At 59.3% G+C, this 14,435-nt stretch overlaps 2 protein-coding genes across 2 annotated transcripts; one reads left to right on the top strand and one right to left on the bottom strand.

Annotated features, from left to right (window-relative positions):
• The first annotated feature begins 4,751 nt into the window (after positions 1–4,751).
• TBC1D10B (TBC1 domain family member 10B) lies at positions 4,752–14,165 on the top strand. Its single transcript, XM_069735230.1, has 9 exons — positions 4,752–7,725; positions 8,088–8,187; positions 8,332–8,439; positions 8,530–8,636; positions 9,369–9,483; positions 9,819–9,884; positions 10,153–10,342; positions 10,413–10,567; positions 10,649–14,165. The coding sequence occupies exons 1-9, from the start codon at positions 5,423–5,425 to the stop codon at positions 11,261–11,263; spliced, it is 3,759 nt and encodes a 1,252-aa protein (XP_069591331.1). The 5' UTR covers positions 4,752–5,422; the 3' UTR covers positions 11,264–14,165.
• On the bottom strand, positions 12,727–13,797 carry LOC138646247 (involucrin-like). Its single transcript, XM_069735713.1, has one exon. The coding sequence runs from the start codon at positions 13,795–13,797 to the stop codon at positions 12,727–12,729; it is 1,071 nt and encodes a 356-aa protein (XP_069591814.1).
• Positions 14,166–14,435: the final 270 nt, after the last annotated feature.

Genomic DNA, 14,435 nt, shown 5'->3' with positions numbered 1-14,435 from the left:
TCCTGCGCTCTTCCTGTCGGTCCTGATGCTGATCACACGGCGCCGTCCTGCGCTCTTCTTGGCGGTCCTGATGCTGATCACACGGCCCCATCCTGCGCTCTTCTTGGCGGTCCTGATGCTGATCACATGGTGCCGTCCTGCGCTCTTCTTGGCGGTCCTGATGCTGATCACTCGGCGCCGTCCTGCGCTCTTCTTGGCGGTCCTGATGCTGATCACACAGCGCCGTCCTGCGCTCTTCCTGGCGGTCCTGATGCTGATCAAACGGCGCCGTCCTGCGCTCTTCCTGGCGGTCTTGATGCTGATCACACGGCGCCGTCCTGCGCTCTTTTTGGCGGTCCTGATGCTGATCACACGGCGCCGTCCTGCGCTCTTCCTGGCGGTCTTGATGCTGATCACACGGCGCCGTCCTGCGCTCTTTTTGGCGGTCCTGATGCTGATCACACGGCGCCGTCCTGCGCTCTTCCTGGCGGTCCTGATGCTGATCACACGGCGCCGTCCTGCGCTCTTCCTGGCGGTCCTGATGCTGATCACACGGCGCCGTCCTGCGCTCTTCCTGGCGGTCCTGATGCTGATCATACGGCGCCGTCCTGCGCTCTTCCTGGCGGTCCTGATGCTGATCACACGGCGCCGTCCTGCGCTCTTCCTGGCGGTCCTGATGCTGATCACACGGCGCCGTCCTGCGCTCTTTTTGGCGGTCCTGATGCTGATCACACGGCGCCGTCCTGCGCTCTTCCTGGCGGTCCTGATGCTGATCACACGGCGCCGTCCTGCGCTCTTCTTGGCGGTCCTGATGCTGATCACACGGCGCCGTCCTGCGCTCTTCCTGGCGGTCCTGATGCTGATCATACGGCGCCGTCCTGCGCTCTTCCTGGCGGTCCTGATGCTGATCACACGGCGCCGTCCTGCGCTCTTCCTGGCGGTCCTGATGCTGATCACACGGCCCCGTCCTGCGCTCTTCCTGGCGGTCCTGATGCTGATCACACGGCGCCGTCCTGCGCTCTTCTTGGCGGTCCTGATGCTGATCACACGGCCCCGTCCTGCGCTCTTCCTGGCGGTCCTGATGCTGATCACACGGCGCCGTCCTGCGCTCTTCCTGGCGGTCCTGATGCTGATCACACGGCGCCGTCCTGCGCTCTTCCTGGCGGTCCTGATGCTGATCACACGGCGCCGTCCTGCGCTCTTCTTGGCGGTCCTGATGCTGATCACACGGCGCCGTCCTGCGCTCTTCTTGGCGATCCTGATGCTGATCACACGGCCCCGTCCTGCGCTTTTCTTGGCGGTCCTGATGCTGATCACACGGCGCCGTCCTGCGCTCTTCCTGGCGGTCCTGATGCTGATCACACGGCGCCGTCCTGCGCTCTTCCTGGCGGTCATGATGCTGATCACACGGCGCCGTCCTGCGCTCTTCCTGGCGGTCCTGATGCTGATCACACGGCGCCGTCCTGCGCTCTTCCTGGCGGTCCTGATGCTGCTCACATGGTGCCGTCCTGCGCTCTTCTTGGCGGTCCTGATGCTGATCACACGGCGCCGTCCTGCGCTCTTCCTGGCGGTCCTGATGATGATCACACGGCGCCGTCCTGCGCTCTTCCTGGCGGTCCTGATGCTGATCACACGGCGCCGTCCTGCGCTCTTCCTGGCGGTCCTGATGCTGATCACACGGCGCCGTCCTGCGCTCTTCCTGGCGGTCCTGATGATGATCACACGGCCCCGTCCTGCGCTCTTCCTGGCGGTCCTGATGATGATCACACGGCGCCGTCCTGCGCTCTTCTTGGCGGTCCTGATGCTGATCACATGGTGCCGTCCTGCGCTCTTCCTGGCGGTCCTGATGATGATCACACGGCCCCGTCCTGCGCTCTTCCTGGCGGTCCTGATGCTGATCACACGGCCCCGTCCTGCGCTCTTCCTGGCGGTCCTGATGCTGATCACACGGCGCCGTCCTGCGCTCTTCCTGGCGGTCCTGATGCTGATCACACGGCGCCGTCCTGCGCTCTTCCTGGCGGTCCTGATGCTGATCACACGGCGCCGTCCTGCGCTCTTCCTGGCGGTCCTGATGATGATCACACGGCCCCGTCCTGCGCTCTTCCTGGCGGTCCTGATGATGATCACACGGCGCCGTCCTGCGCTCTTCTTGGCGGTCCTGATGCTGATCACATGGTGCCGTCCTGCGCTCTTCCTGGCGGTCCTGATGCTGATCACACGGCCCCGTCCTGCGCTCTTCCTGTCGGTCCTGATGCTGATCACACGGCGCCGTCCTGCGCTCTTCCTGGCGGTCCTGATGCTGATCACACGGCGCCGTCCTGCGCTCTTCCTGGCGGTCCTGATGCTGATCACACGGCGCCGTCCTGCGCTCTTCTTGGCAGTCCTGATGCTGATCACACGGCCCCGTCCTGCGCTCTTCCTGGCGGTCCTGATGATGATCACACGGCCCCGTCCTGCGCTTTTCTTGGCGGTCCTGATGCTGATCACACGGCCCCGTCCTGCGCTCTTCCTGGCGGTCCTGATGCTGATCACACGGCGCCGTCCTGCGCTCTTCCTGGCGGTCCTGATGATGATCACACGGCCCCGTCCTGCGCTTTTCTTGGCGGTCCTGATGCTGATCACACGGCCCCGTCCTGCGCTCTTCCTGGCGGTCCTGATGCTGATCACACGGCCCCGTCCTGCGCTCTTCCTGGCGGTCCTGATGATGATCACACGGCCCCGTCCTGCGCTTTTCTTGGCGGTCCTGATGCTGATCACACGGCGCCGTCCTGCGCTCTTCCTGGCGGTCCTGATGCTGATCACACGGCGCCGTCCTGCGCTCTTCCTGGCGGTCCTGATGCTGATCACACGGCGCCGTCCTGCGCTCTTCCTGGCGGTCCTGATGCTGATCACACGGCGCCGTCCTGCGCTCTTCCTGGCGGTCCTGATGCTGATCACACGGCGCCGTCCTGCGCTCTTCCTGGCGGTCCTGATGCTGATCACACGGCGCCGTCCTGCGCTCTTCCTGGCGGTCCTGATGCTGATCACACGGCGCCGTCCTGCGCTCTTCCTGGCGGTCCTGATGCTGATCACACGGCGCCGTCCTGCGCTCTTCCTGGCGGTCCTGATGCTGATCACACGGCGCCGTCCTGCGCTCTTCTTGGCGGTCCTGATGCTGATCACACGGCGCCGTCCTGCGCTCTTCCTGGCGGTCCTGATGCTGATCACACGGCGCCGTCCTGCGCTCTTCCTGGCGGTCCTGATGCTGATCACACGGCGCCGTCCTGCGCTCTTCCTGGCGGTCCTGATGCTGATCACACGGCGCCGTCCTGCGCTCTTCCTGGCGGTCCTGATGCTGATCACACGGCGCCGTCCTGCGCTCTTCCTGGCGGTCCTGATGCTGATCACACGGCGCCGTCCTGCGCTCTTCTTGGCGGTCCTGATGCTGATCACACGGCGCCGTCCTGCGCTCTTCCTGGCGGTCTTGATGCTGATCACACGGCGCCGTCCTGCGCTCTTCCTGGCGGTCCTGATGCTGATCACACGGCGCCGTCCTGCGCTCTTCTTGGCGGTCCTGATGCTGATCACACGGCGCCGTCCTGCGCTCTTCTTGGCGGTCCTGATGCTGATCACACGGCGCCGTCCTGCGCTCTTCTTGGCGGTCCTGATGCTGATCACACGGCGCGGACAGTAGTGTATTATGTGATGTCGTCCGCGCTCCTTCTTTCCCCCAGTTGCTCTCATGCATCCCACACTGTGGTGACAGGAACACGTCACGTGACTGCCTTCTATGGGGCCGACGTGTGAGGCGCAGCGGCCACTGAACGGTCACCGCCCCATTGTCCGCAATTATCTGACTCCGATTATCGGCCGATTATTAGTGGTGAGAACGCGGCAACAGCCACTGTCACTGTGTTTACATTTCACACATCAATAAAGTTATTGAATTGAAGTTTCACTTCTCTCGTCTGTCTGCTCCGCCTTCCTACGCTGATTGGCCACTCTCGGTTATGAACTGCAAGCTGATTGGTTGCGGCTCCACCCTTTCTAGGAGATTGCAGCTTCCTTTTCCTTGTTCCGGGCCCGACCCTAATGGACGCCGGACGGCTCTTGCAGCTGATTGGTCCGCTTCTCACAGCTCAGCCCAATCCCTTTCTTTGACTTTGTACTCACGCGTTTAGTGTTTTATCGTGCGCTCTGATTGGCTAATGTTTACGACACGCTCGTTTCCGGCTCAGTGCTGATTGGCTGTATGCTTTCCAACTTCTGGTTCCTATTGGTCTCTGGTTCTCCTGTCAGTACGGGCCGGTGAGCGCCTCAGCCGCCGGCCTGCTTGATTCAGCAGCTCCTAAACATGGAGCCTCCGCCAGGGTCCCGCTCCTCCACCCCGGGGCCACAGCCAGGATCCCGCTCCTCCACCCCGGGGCCACAGCCAGGATCCCGCTCCTCCACCTCGGGGACACAGCCAGGATCCCGCTCCTCCACCCCGGGGACACAGCCAGGATCCTCCACCCCGGGGCCACAGCCAGGATCCCGCTCCTCCACCCCGGGGCCACAGCCAGGATCCCGCTCCTCCACCCCGGGGCCACAGCCAGGATCCCGCTCCTCCACCCCGGGGCCACAGCCAGGATCCCGCTCCTCCACCCCGGGGCCACAGCCAGGCTCCTGCTCCTCCACCCCGGGGCCACAGCCAGGATCCCGCTCCTCCACCCCGGGGCCACAGCCAGGATCCTGCTCCTCCACCCCGGGGACACAGCCAGGATCCCGCTCCTCCACCTCGGGGACACAGCCAGGATCCCGCTCCTCCACCCCGGGGACACAGCCAGGATCCTCCACCCCGGGGCCACAGCCAGGATCCCGCTCCTCCACCCCGGGGCCACAGCCAGGATCCCGCTCCTCCACCCCGGGGCCACAGCCAGGATCCTGCTCCTCCACCCCGGGGACACAGCCAGGATCCTCCACCCCGGGGCCACCGCCAGGGTCCTGCTCCTTCACCCCGGGGCCACAGCCGGGGTCCCGCTCCTTCACCCCGGGGCCACAGCCGGGGTCCTGCTCCTTCACCCCGGGGCCACAGCCAGGGTCCTGCTCCTCCACCCCGGGGCCACAGCCAGGCTCCTCCACCCCGGGGCCACCGCCAGGCTCCTCCACCCCGGGGCCACAGCCAGGCTCCTCCACCCCGGGGCCACAGCCAGGCTCCTCCACCCCGGGGCCACAGCCAGGCTCCTCCACCCCGGGGCCACAGCCAGGGTCCTGCTCCTCCACCCCGGGGCCACAGCCGGGGTCCTGCTCCTCCACCCCGGGGCCACAGCCAGGGTCCTGCTCCTCCACCCCGGGGCCACAGCTAGGGTCCTGCTCCTCCACCCCGGGGCCACAGCCGGGGTCCTGCTCCTCCACCCCGGGGCCACCGCCAGGGTCCTGCTCCTCCCCGGGGCCCCGACCAGTGCCGCCTCCCCGCAAAGGCTCCATGGAGCGCCGACCCCTGAGTCCTCATACGGGGGCCTGGGATGCTGCCGGCGATGTGAGTGTTCGGGGGAGCCTACCTGGGAGCCCCGAGAAGACCACAATCACCCAGAGAGTGCTGATAGTGATGCAGAGCCATGGCAGCCCCCAACAAGCTACGGAGCCTGGCTGCGGAGCTTCTGACCCTGCGGAGCCCGGCCTCGGAGCCTATCTTTCTGCGGAACACAACTATGGAGCCTCCCATCTGGAGTACACCTCAACAAACTTGGGGGTGTCACTTAGAACCTCAAAATTGGAGCAGGAGACATCATCTTCAGAGAGCATCCCTATAACATTTGTGTCACAGCCCACACCGAGCACTCCAGGGCAGGACCGGAGTGCAGCACCAAGACCGAGCGCTCCAGGGCAGGACCGGAGTGCAGCACCAAGACCGAGCGCTCCAGGGCAGGACCGGGGTACAGCACCACCACCGAGCGCTCCAGGGCAGGACCAGAGTGCAGCACCACGACCGAGCGCTCCAGGGCAGGACCGGAGTGCAGCAAAACGACCGAGCGCTCCAGGGCAGGACCGGAGTGCAGCACCACGACCGAGCGCTCCAGGGCAGGACCGGAGTGCAGCACCACGACCGAGCGCTCCAGGGCAGGACAGGAGTACAGCACCATCACCGAGCGCTCCAGGGCAGGACAGGAGTACAGCACCACCACCGAGCGCTCCAGGGCAGGACCGGAGTACAGCACCACCACCGAGCGCTCCAGTGCGGGACCAAGGGGAAAAAACACAGGACACACTGATAACAAATGCAAGGAAATCTATTCAGGCTCCAATAAATGGCACTCCAGAAGAGAAGCACAGGGTGCAACCTTCGCATGCCATGATACAGGACTGGGCATCTTCACCACCAATTCAGAATCAACTGACTGCGCTGCAACATTCAGCCACACAGGACACTGAAAGTGGTGGGAAGTCACCCCTGCCTGACGACATGTTAAGGCACGGCTTGATGGAAATGCCAAATTTTACTGGGGCCCAAGACTGTGCTACGAGCCATGAAGAAGGTACCCCACTGCAGGCAGACATGAGGGCAAAGGGTGACATTGCCGATGGTGCTTCACAGAGTACTACTCTTTCACATCTGCAGAACATTACCAGCAGTATTCAAACATTTTACCCAGAAGACATCAAGTCGTGTACCACAAGGCCAGAAGACACGCGGGTGGCCCCGTCCGCAAGGCCCGCAGGGCCAGAAGACACGCGGGTTGCCCCGTCCGCAGGGCCAGAAGACACGCGGGTTGCCCCGTCCGCAGGGCCAGAAGACACGCGGGTGGCCCCGTCCGCAGGGCCAGAAGACACGCGGGTGGCCCCGTCCGCAGGGCCAGAAGACACGCGGGTGGCCCCGTCCGCAGGGCCAGAAGACACGCGGGTGGCCCCGTCCGCAGGGCCAGAAGACACGCGGGTGGCCCCGTCCGCAGGGCCAGAAGACACGCGGGTGGCCCCGTCCGCAGGGCCAGAAGACACGCGGGTGGCCCCGTCCGCAGGGCCAGAAGACACGCGGGTGGCCCCGTCCGCAGGGCCAGAAGACACGCGGGTGGCCCCGTCCGCAGGGCCAGAAGACACGCGGGTGGCCCCGTCCGCAGGGCCAGAAGACACGCGGGTGGCCCCGTCCGCAGGGCCAGAAGACACGCGGGTGGCCCCGTCCGCAGGGCCAGAAGACACGCGGGTGGCCCCGTCCGCAGGGCCAGAAGACACGCGGGTGGCCCCGTCCGCAGGGCCAGAAGACACGCGGGTGGCCCCGTCCACAGGGCCAGAAGTCACGCAGAGCATTACCATTATTTCACCTATCTCAAATAAACAAGCACAGCAGAGGCAAGATGGAGGTGCAGCGATGGGTAACTTGAACTCCACTTCTCAGAGTCAGATGTCCAGTCTTCCTGCACAGCCAAGTCTTGGGAGGCCATCACTATCCCCAATTCGTGTGCTGGACCCTTCAAGCCCACACAGGAACATGTCCTCTAAACCACCTCTTCCTATTCCCTCTCGATCCAACCTGTACCCTGGCCATCCGCCCCGTGAGCAGGACACTTCGGCCAGTCATGAGACCGTATCACTGGCCAGTTTCAAGTCTAAGACTCCGGCCTCAGACACGCTCAGTTATCTGGACTCTGTCAGTTTGATGTCAGGCACCATGGAGTCCCTCACACTGCTGGACGATGCCAGCTCTCTAGGCTCTGACTCGGAGATTAACGGCATGCCTTACAGGAAGACAGACAAATATGGCTTTCTTGGAGGAAACCAGTTTAGTGGTAACAGGTCAGTGCCATCGCCTGCTATTACTACCTGACTGAGGCGTGATGCGGGACTGTGACGAGGTGTGTGGTGGTGATACTGGGGGTGTGATGAGGCACATGGCGGTGACACGGGATGTGTGACATGAAACAGGATGTGTGACGAGGCGCATGGCGGCACCGGATGTGTGACGAGGCGCATGGCGGCACCGGATGTGTGACGAGGGGCTTGGATGTAGCACCAGATTTGTGACGAGGGGCGTGGCGCTGGCACCAGATGTGCGACGTGGCACTGGATGCGCAACGAGGCGGTGGCACCGGATGTGTGAAGTGGTGCTCGGCGGTGACAGGGAGGCATGGATTTAGTCGCTTCTCTTCTTTTTGCAGCGAGACTGCCATTCCCGTGGAAATTGCTCGACAGCGAGAACTGAAGTGGTTAGATATGTTCAGTAATTGGGACAAATGGCTGACGAGGCGATTCCAGAAGGTGAGATGATGGGATGTGGATGATGGGCTGTGGCGTACAGGGAGACTGTTGGCGCTGCCTTCCTGGGGCTGGCTCTCGCTTTACGGCGGCTGCTGCTCGATATGTTGTCCCCTCGTTTGTTTCACTGTAGATCTTTGTCCACAGGTGAAGCTCAGATGCAGGAAGGGGATCCCCTCGTCCCTGAGAGCCAAAGCCTGGCAGTACCTCTCTAACAGCCATGAACTTCTGATAAGAAATCCTGGGAAATTTGAGGTGAGTGGCGCCATAACAGTGTGGTGGAGGGCGGCCGCTCCTCTTTGGTTGTTTCTGCCCGGGATTTGATGCTTTTACTTAAAATTGTAGGAAATGGAGCGACAACAAGGAGACCCCAAGTGGCTGGATGTCATCGAGAAGGATCTTCACCGGCAATTTCCTTTTCATGAGATGTTTGCAGCACGAGGAGGACATGGGTGAGATGGGGCAGGATGTGGAGGGAAATGGTTAGGAGAGCAGGATGCGGGGAACACGGGTGAGATGGGGCAGGATGAAGGAGGGCACACGGGTGAGATGGGGCAGGATGTGGGAGGGCACACGGGTGAGATGGGGCAGGATGTGGGAGGGCACGCGGGTGAGATGGGGCAGGATGTGGGAGGGCACGCGGGTGAGATGGGGCAGGATGTGGGAGGGCACGCGGGTGAGATGGGGCAGGATGTGGGAGGGCACGCGGGTGAGATGGGGCAGGATGTGGGAGGGCACGCGGGTGAGATGGGGCAGGATGTGGGAGGGCACGCGGGTGAGATGGGGCAGGATGTGGGAGGGCACGCGGGTGAGATGGGGCAGGATGTGGGAGGGCACGCGGGTGAGATGGGGCAGGATGTGGGAGGGCACGCGGGTGAGATGGGGCAGGATGTGGGAGGGCACGCGGGTGAGATGGGGCAGGATGTGGGAGGGCACGCGGGTGAGATGGGGCAGGATGTGGGAGGGCAAGCGGGTGAGATGGGGCAGGATGTGGGAGGGCACGCGGGTGAGATGGGGCAGGATGTGGGAGGGCACGCGGGTGAGATGGGGCAGGATGTGGGAGGGCACGCGGGTGAGATGGGGCAGGCTAGGTATTGGCACATACACAACTTTGCTTTGGAGAAGCTGCTGGTGACATGTAGGTGGACTTTGTCCCATGTCCTTTCTCTGTTCTTCAATGGCAGGCAGCAGGATTTGTACCGCATACTGAAGGCGTATACAGTATACCGACCAGAAGAAGGATACTGCCAGGCACAGGCTCCGGTGGCAGCGGTGCTCCTCATGCACATGCCGGCTGAGGTAACTTCTTACCAGTGACCCTGTATGAGGCTGGGGCTATGGAGGAGAGGGGCTGGATAAGGTGGAAACACAGAGCTCCTCTCCATGTATTGCAGGATAACCAGATGGATTTGCTGTGGGGTGGTGCGGCCCGGCCGAAGTGGGGGTGACCCGGCCTTTTCAGTTGTGGAACAGCTGTAGTGGGGGTGGTCCAGCTGTAGTAGGGGTGGCCTGACCATTGCTGTTGTGACCTAGCTGTAGTGGGTTGGATTGGTCGTAGCAGGGGTAGACTTGCAGTACTGGAGGTAGTGTACTGCTTGCTGCACTCTCATTGTCTCTGATTGTGTTGCCCTCAGCAAGCGTTCTGGTGCCTAGTTCAGATCTGTGACAAGTATCTACCGGGATATTACAGCGCCGGTCTGGTGAGTCCCATCCTTCATCATTACACTGCCTGTATCTACGTACATATGTGCTATCAGTCCTGCTTTTCCTACGTATCGGCGCCAGTCAGTCTTTTGCCCGTCCCGCATGTTGGCACCTCTTGGTGCCTTGCCCGTCCCGCAGGTCGGCCCCCATTACGTCCCTTGCCCATCCTCAGGTCGGCACCCTTAACGTTCCTTGCCCATCCCGCATGTCGGCAGTGGCCTTCTTTATGCCAGGCTCAGTTTTCGTCTTGCTGTCCTCCTTTAGGAAGCCATACAGCTGGATGGAGAGATTTTCTTTGCCCTGTTGCGCAGGGTTTGCCCTATGGCCTACAGACACCTGAAGAAGTTTAAGATTGATCCCATTCTGTATATGACGGAGTGGTTCATGTGCATCTTCTCCCGCACGTTACCCTGGGTCTCTGTGCTGCGTGTGTGGGACATGTTCTTCTGTGAAGGTATGAGGGCGTGATAAAGTACGGGAGGGTCTCGTTCTACATCACTCTATTAATGTATATCTTATTGAAGGGGTGAAGATCATATTTCGTGTGGGGTTGGTGTTACTGCGACACACTCTGGGCTCGGTGGACAAGCTGCGCAGTTGTCAAGGGATGTACGAGACTATGGAGAAGCTGCGTAGTCTTCCGGTTTACTGTATGCAGGAGGAGGTCCTGCTCCCTGAGGTGAGCTCTGCACCACCAGTACCTTCTCATTGAGGAGTCCTTATTTTAGGGAGGTCCTCACAGCAATTTCTGTTTTCACAGGTGAGTTCCCTTCCTGTCACCGATTCATTAATCGAGAGAGAGAGCAACACTCAGTTGCGGAAATGGAGGGAGAATCGAGGAGAGTTACAGTACCGACCCTCTCGACGTTTACATGGAACCAGGCAGATCCATGAAGAGAAGCTGCGTCTCAATCCCACCCTCAGTGGCAGCCGGCTTAGCCTGTCTAGCATTCGACGACCTTCCCCGCCAGCCACACCAGCAGTCGCTGCCCAGCCCGAATCGTTGGTGGTATCTGAAGGACTGCGCCCTGCACTACCATCTCCCACCTCCAATCAGGCTCCTCTCGGACCACCCAAAGAAGCTACTAAGAAGGGCAAGGAGAAGCAAGAGAAAAAAAGAGAGAAAGAAGAGCGTGAGCAAGAAAAGAAGAGAGAAAAAGAGGAACGAGAAGAGCGGAAGAAGGAGAAAGAGCGGGAAAAACAGAAAGAAAAGGAGGAAAAACGAGTGCAGAAAGAACGAGAGAAAGCAGAGTCCCGACAAAAGAAGGAACGGAAATTCTCCTTCAGGCGTAAAGAATCTTCAGCAGCAGATTCCCCACGAAACAGTGGCTCTGGGGCCACAGACGGTAGTGCAGCTCATGACACTTACTTCTGAGGGCCGCTTGTTGGTCATTCAGGAGTCTTATGGACTGTGGTCATATGGATCTTTCGTCTGCTGTGCCAACAAGGGGAATGGTAAACCCTTGCGCTTTGTCATAGGAAACCTCGAAACTGGAAATCCTTCACTCCAAGGCACTTTTTTTTTTTTTTGCACAACTTGATCTCCAAACATAGCTTCCTCCATTGCTCTCTGTCCTCTGTATATAGACGCGTGGGACAGTAGCCCTGAGTCCTCAATGACATCTCAACAGTGTGCTTTGTTCAAGAGGAGAAAATGACTTAAGACCTTTTTTCCTGCATGCCTTTTATCTCTCTGGCACCTGCATTATACTGCAATGAGCTGGCCCCTGTGATGTGCCCATGGCGGTGCCTTGTGGACAAGCAGGAAGCAGTTGCCATGTTTTGCACTCCACGTGGAAATGAATGGAAGGTCCTCGTTTACATCCTTTCTAGGGGTAGCACTTGATTATAGTCCCTGTATTGAGATGCATGATGCCTCCTTCCCACATTTCACTTTTTTTGTATATATTTTGGTTGCGTCGCCTTCTGTTTTTACGTGATTCTTTGATTGTTCTGTCCTCGTAAAGACTGAGCTCTGATGAACAAAGGGACAAAGATGGTCCTAACACTTGTGTACATACGTGTATATTTATCTTCGTCTATAAGGTGAGACGTGATCTGTGCTGAGGTTGATAATGTAATGCATTCACTCTTTGCATGTCCTACACTTCTGCTGCTCCATGTTATCCTCCGTTATAATGATCGCCTCTCAGCTGCATCTCCTATAATGTACTCCACCCCCTATAATAAGCTGCTCCCTCTGCTTCACCCCTGTAATGAGCTCCCCCCTCCGATCCACCCCAGCATGAGCTCCTCCTTCTGCTCTTATAATAAGCTTCTCCCTTTTCTCCATCCCATAATGAGCTTCTCCCTCCGATCCACCCCTATGAGCTCCTCCCTTTGCTCCACCCCCATAATGAGCTCCTCCTTTTGCTCCATAGCCTATAGTAAGCTTTTTTTGCTCCATCCCATAATGAACGTTTCCCTCCGATCCATCCCTATAATGAGCTCCTCTCTCCGATCCACCCCATAATGAGCTCCCTCTGATCCACCCCATAATGAGCTCCTCCTGCTCCATCTGCATAATGAGCTCTTTCCTCTGCTCCATCCCCATAATGAGCTCCTTCCTCAGCTCCATCCCCATAATGAGCTCCTTCCTCTGCTCCATCCCCATAATGAGCTCCATCCTCATAATGAGCTCCTTCCTCTGCTCCATCCCCATAATGAGCTCCTTCCTCTGCTCCATCCCCATAATGAGCTCCTTCCTCTGCTCCATCCCCATAATGAGCTCCTTCCTCTGCTCCATCCCCATAATGAACTCCTCCTTCTGCTCCATCCCCATAATGAACTCCTTCCTCTGCTCCATTCTCGTAATGAGCTCCTTCCTCTGCTCCATCCTCATGAGCTCCTCTTTCTGCTCCATCCCCATAATGAGCTCCTCCTTCTGCTCATCCCCATAATGAGCTCTTCCCTCTGCTCCATCCCCATAATGAGCTCCTTCCTCTGCTCCATCCCCATAATGAACTCCTCCTTCTGCTCCATCCCCATAATGAACTCCTTCCTCTGCTCCATCCTCATGAGCTCCTCCTTCTGCTCCATCCCCATAATGAGCTCCTCCTTCTGCTCCATCCCCATAATGAGCTCTTCCCTCTGCTCCATCCCCATAATGAGCTCCTCCCTCTGCTCCATCCCCATAATGAGCTCCTCCCTCTGCTTCATCCCCATAATGAGCTCCTCCCTCTGCTCCATCCCCATAATGAGCTCCTCCTTCTGCTCCATCCCCATAATGAGCTCCTCCCTCTGCTCCATCCCCATAATGAGCTCCTCCCTCTGCTCCATCCCCATAATGAGCTCCTCCTTCTGCTCCATCCCCATAATGAACTCCTTCCTCTGCTCCATCCTCATGAGCTCCTCCTTCTGCTCCATCCCCATAATGAGCTCCTCCTTCTGCTCCATCCCCATAATGAGCTCCTCCCTCTGCTCCATCCCCATAATGAGCTCCTCCCTCTGCTCCATCCCCATAATGAGCTCCTCCCTCTGCTCCATCCCCATAATGAACTCCTCCTTCTGCTCCATCCCCATAATGAACTCCTTCCTCTGCTCCATCCTCATGAGCTCCTCCTTCTGCTCCATCCCCATAATGAGCTCCTCCTTCTGCTCCATCCCCATAATGAGCTCCTCCCTCTGCTCCATCCCCATAATGAGCTCCTCCCTCTGCTCCATCCCCATAATGAGCTCCTCCCTCTGCTCCATCCCCATAATGAGCTCCTCCCTCTGCTCCATCCCCATAATGAGCTCCTCCCTCTGCTCCATCCCCATAATGAGCTCCTCCCTCTGCTCCATCCCCATAATGAGCTCCTCCCTCTGCTCCATCCCCATAATGAGCTCCTCCCTCTGCTCCATCCCCACAATGTGCTCCTCCCTCTGCCCCACCCCTATATTGAGCTCCTCCCTCTGCCACACCCCCATATTGAGCTCCTCCCTCTGCCCCACCTCCACAATGTGCTCCTCCCTCTGCCCCACCCCTATATTGAGCTCCTCCCTCTGCCACTCCCCTATATTGAGCTCCTCCCTCTGCCCCACCCCCTGAGTTTCATCCACAGAACCACTTTCCCAGGCTCTTCATCTGTCCCGCACCGGCCATTCCGCCTGTAGTGGCGACTTCCTTTACATTCTGCATGATACATTTCATTACGCCACTGACGTCGTCTCCTGCACTGAAGATTGGAACTGGATTATATTTAATGTTATGAATCTGAGAATTTGGGGTACAGTTTGGAATTGAGGTGATTGTTGTTCTTGACCTCTGTGACATCATTACACCATTGTAACCCTGATCAGTGTGATCTGTGCCGTGTTAGTGCGGGGTAAACTGCGGGACTGTCAATACTCCGATGAGCGGGGACATTTACATCAGGGAACATAATGACATGTCGTTATCGGGCCATGACGGCTGTGTCTGTCCTTGTTCCCTGCCCCTTCAGCACTGGGGGCTCTGGGGGTCCCAGGCTGTCTCCCCTCATTGCTGCTGCAGACAATAAACCGATGTCAGCAGGAAGCATCAGGCGGTGGGGACGGGGGGCTCACGGTTTCTGCCTTCTGCTACA

The sequence above is a fragment of the Ranitomeya imitator genome, chromosome 7, assembly GCF_032444005.1.
Source record: "Ranitomeya imitator isolate aRanImi1 chromosome 7, aRanImi1.pri, whole genome shotgun sequence".
In the NCBI taxonomy this organism is placed as follows: domain Eukaryota; kingdom Metazoa; phylum Chordata; class Amphibia; order Anura; family Dendrobatidae; genus Ranitomeya; species Ranitomeya imitator.
The sequence above is the reverse complement of the archived record's forward strand: the minus strand, read 5'-3'. Positions and strand labels throughout refer to the sequence as shown.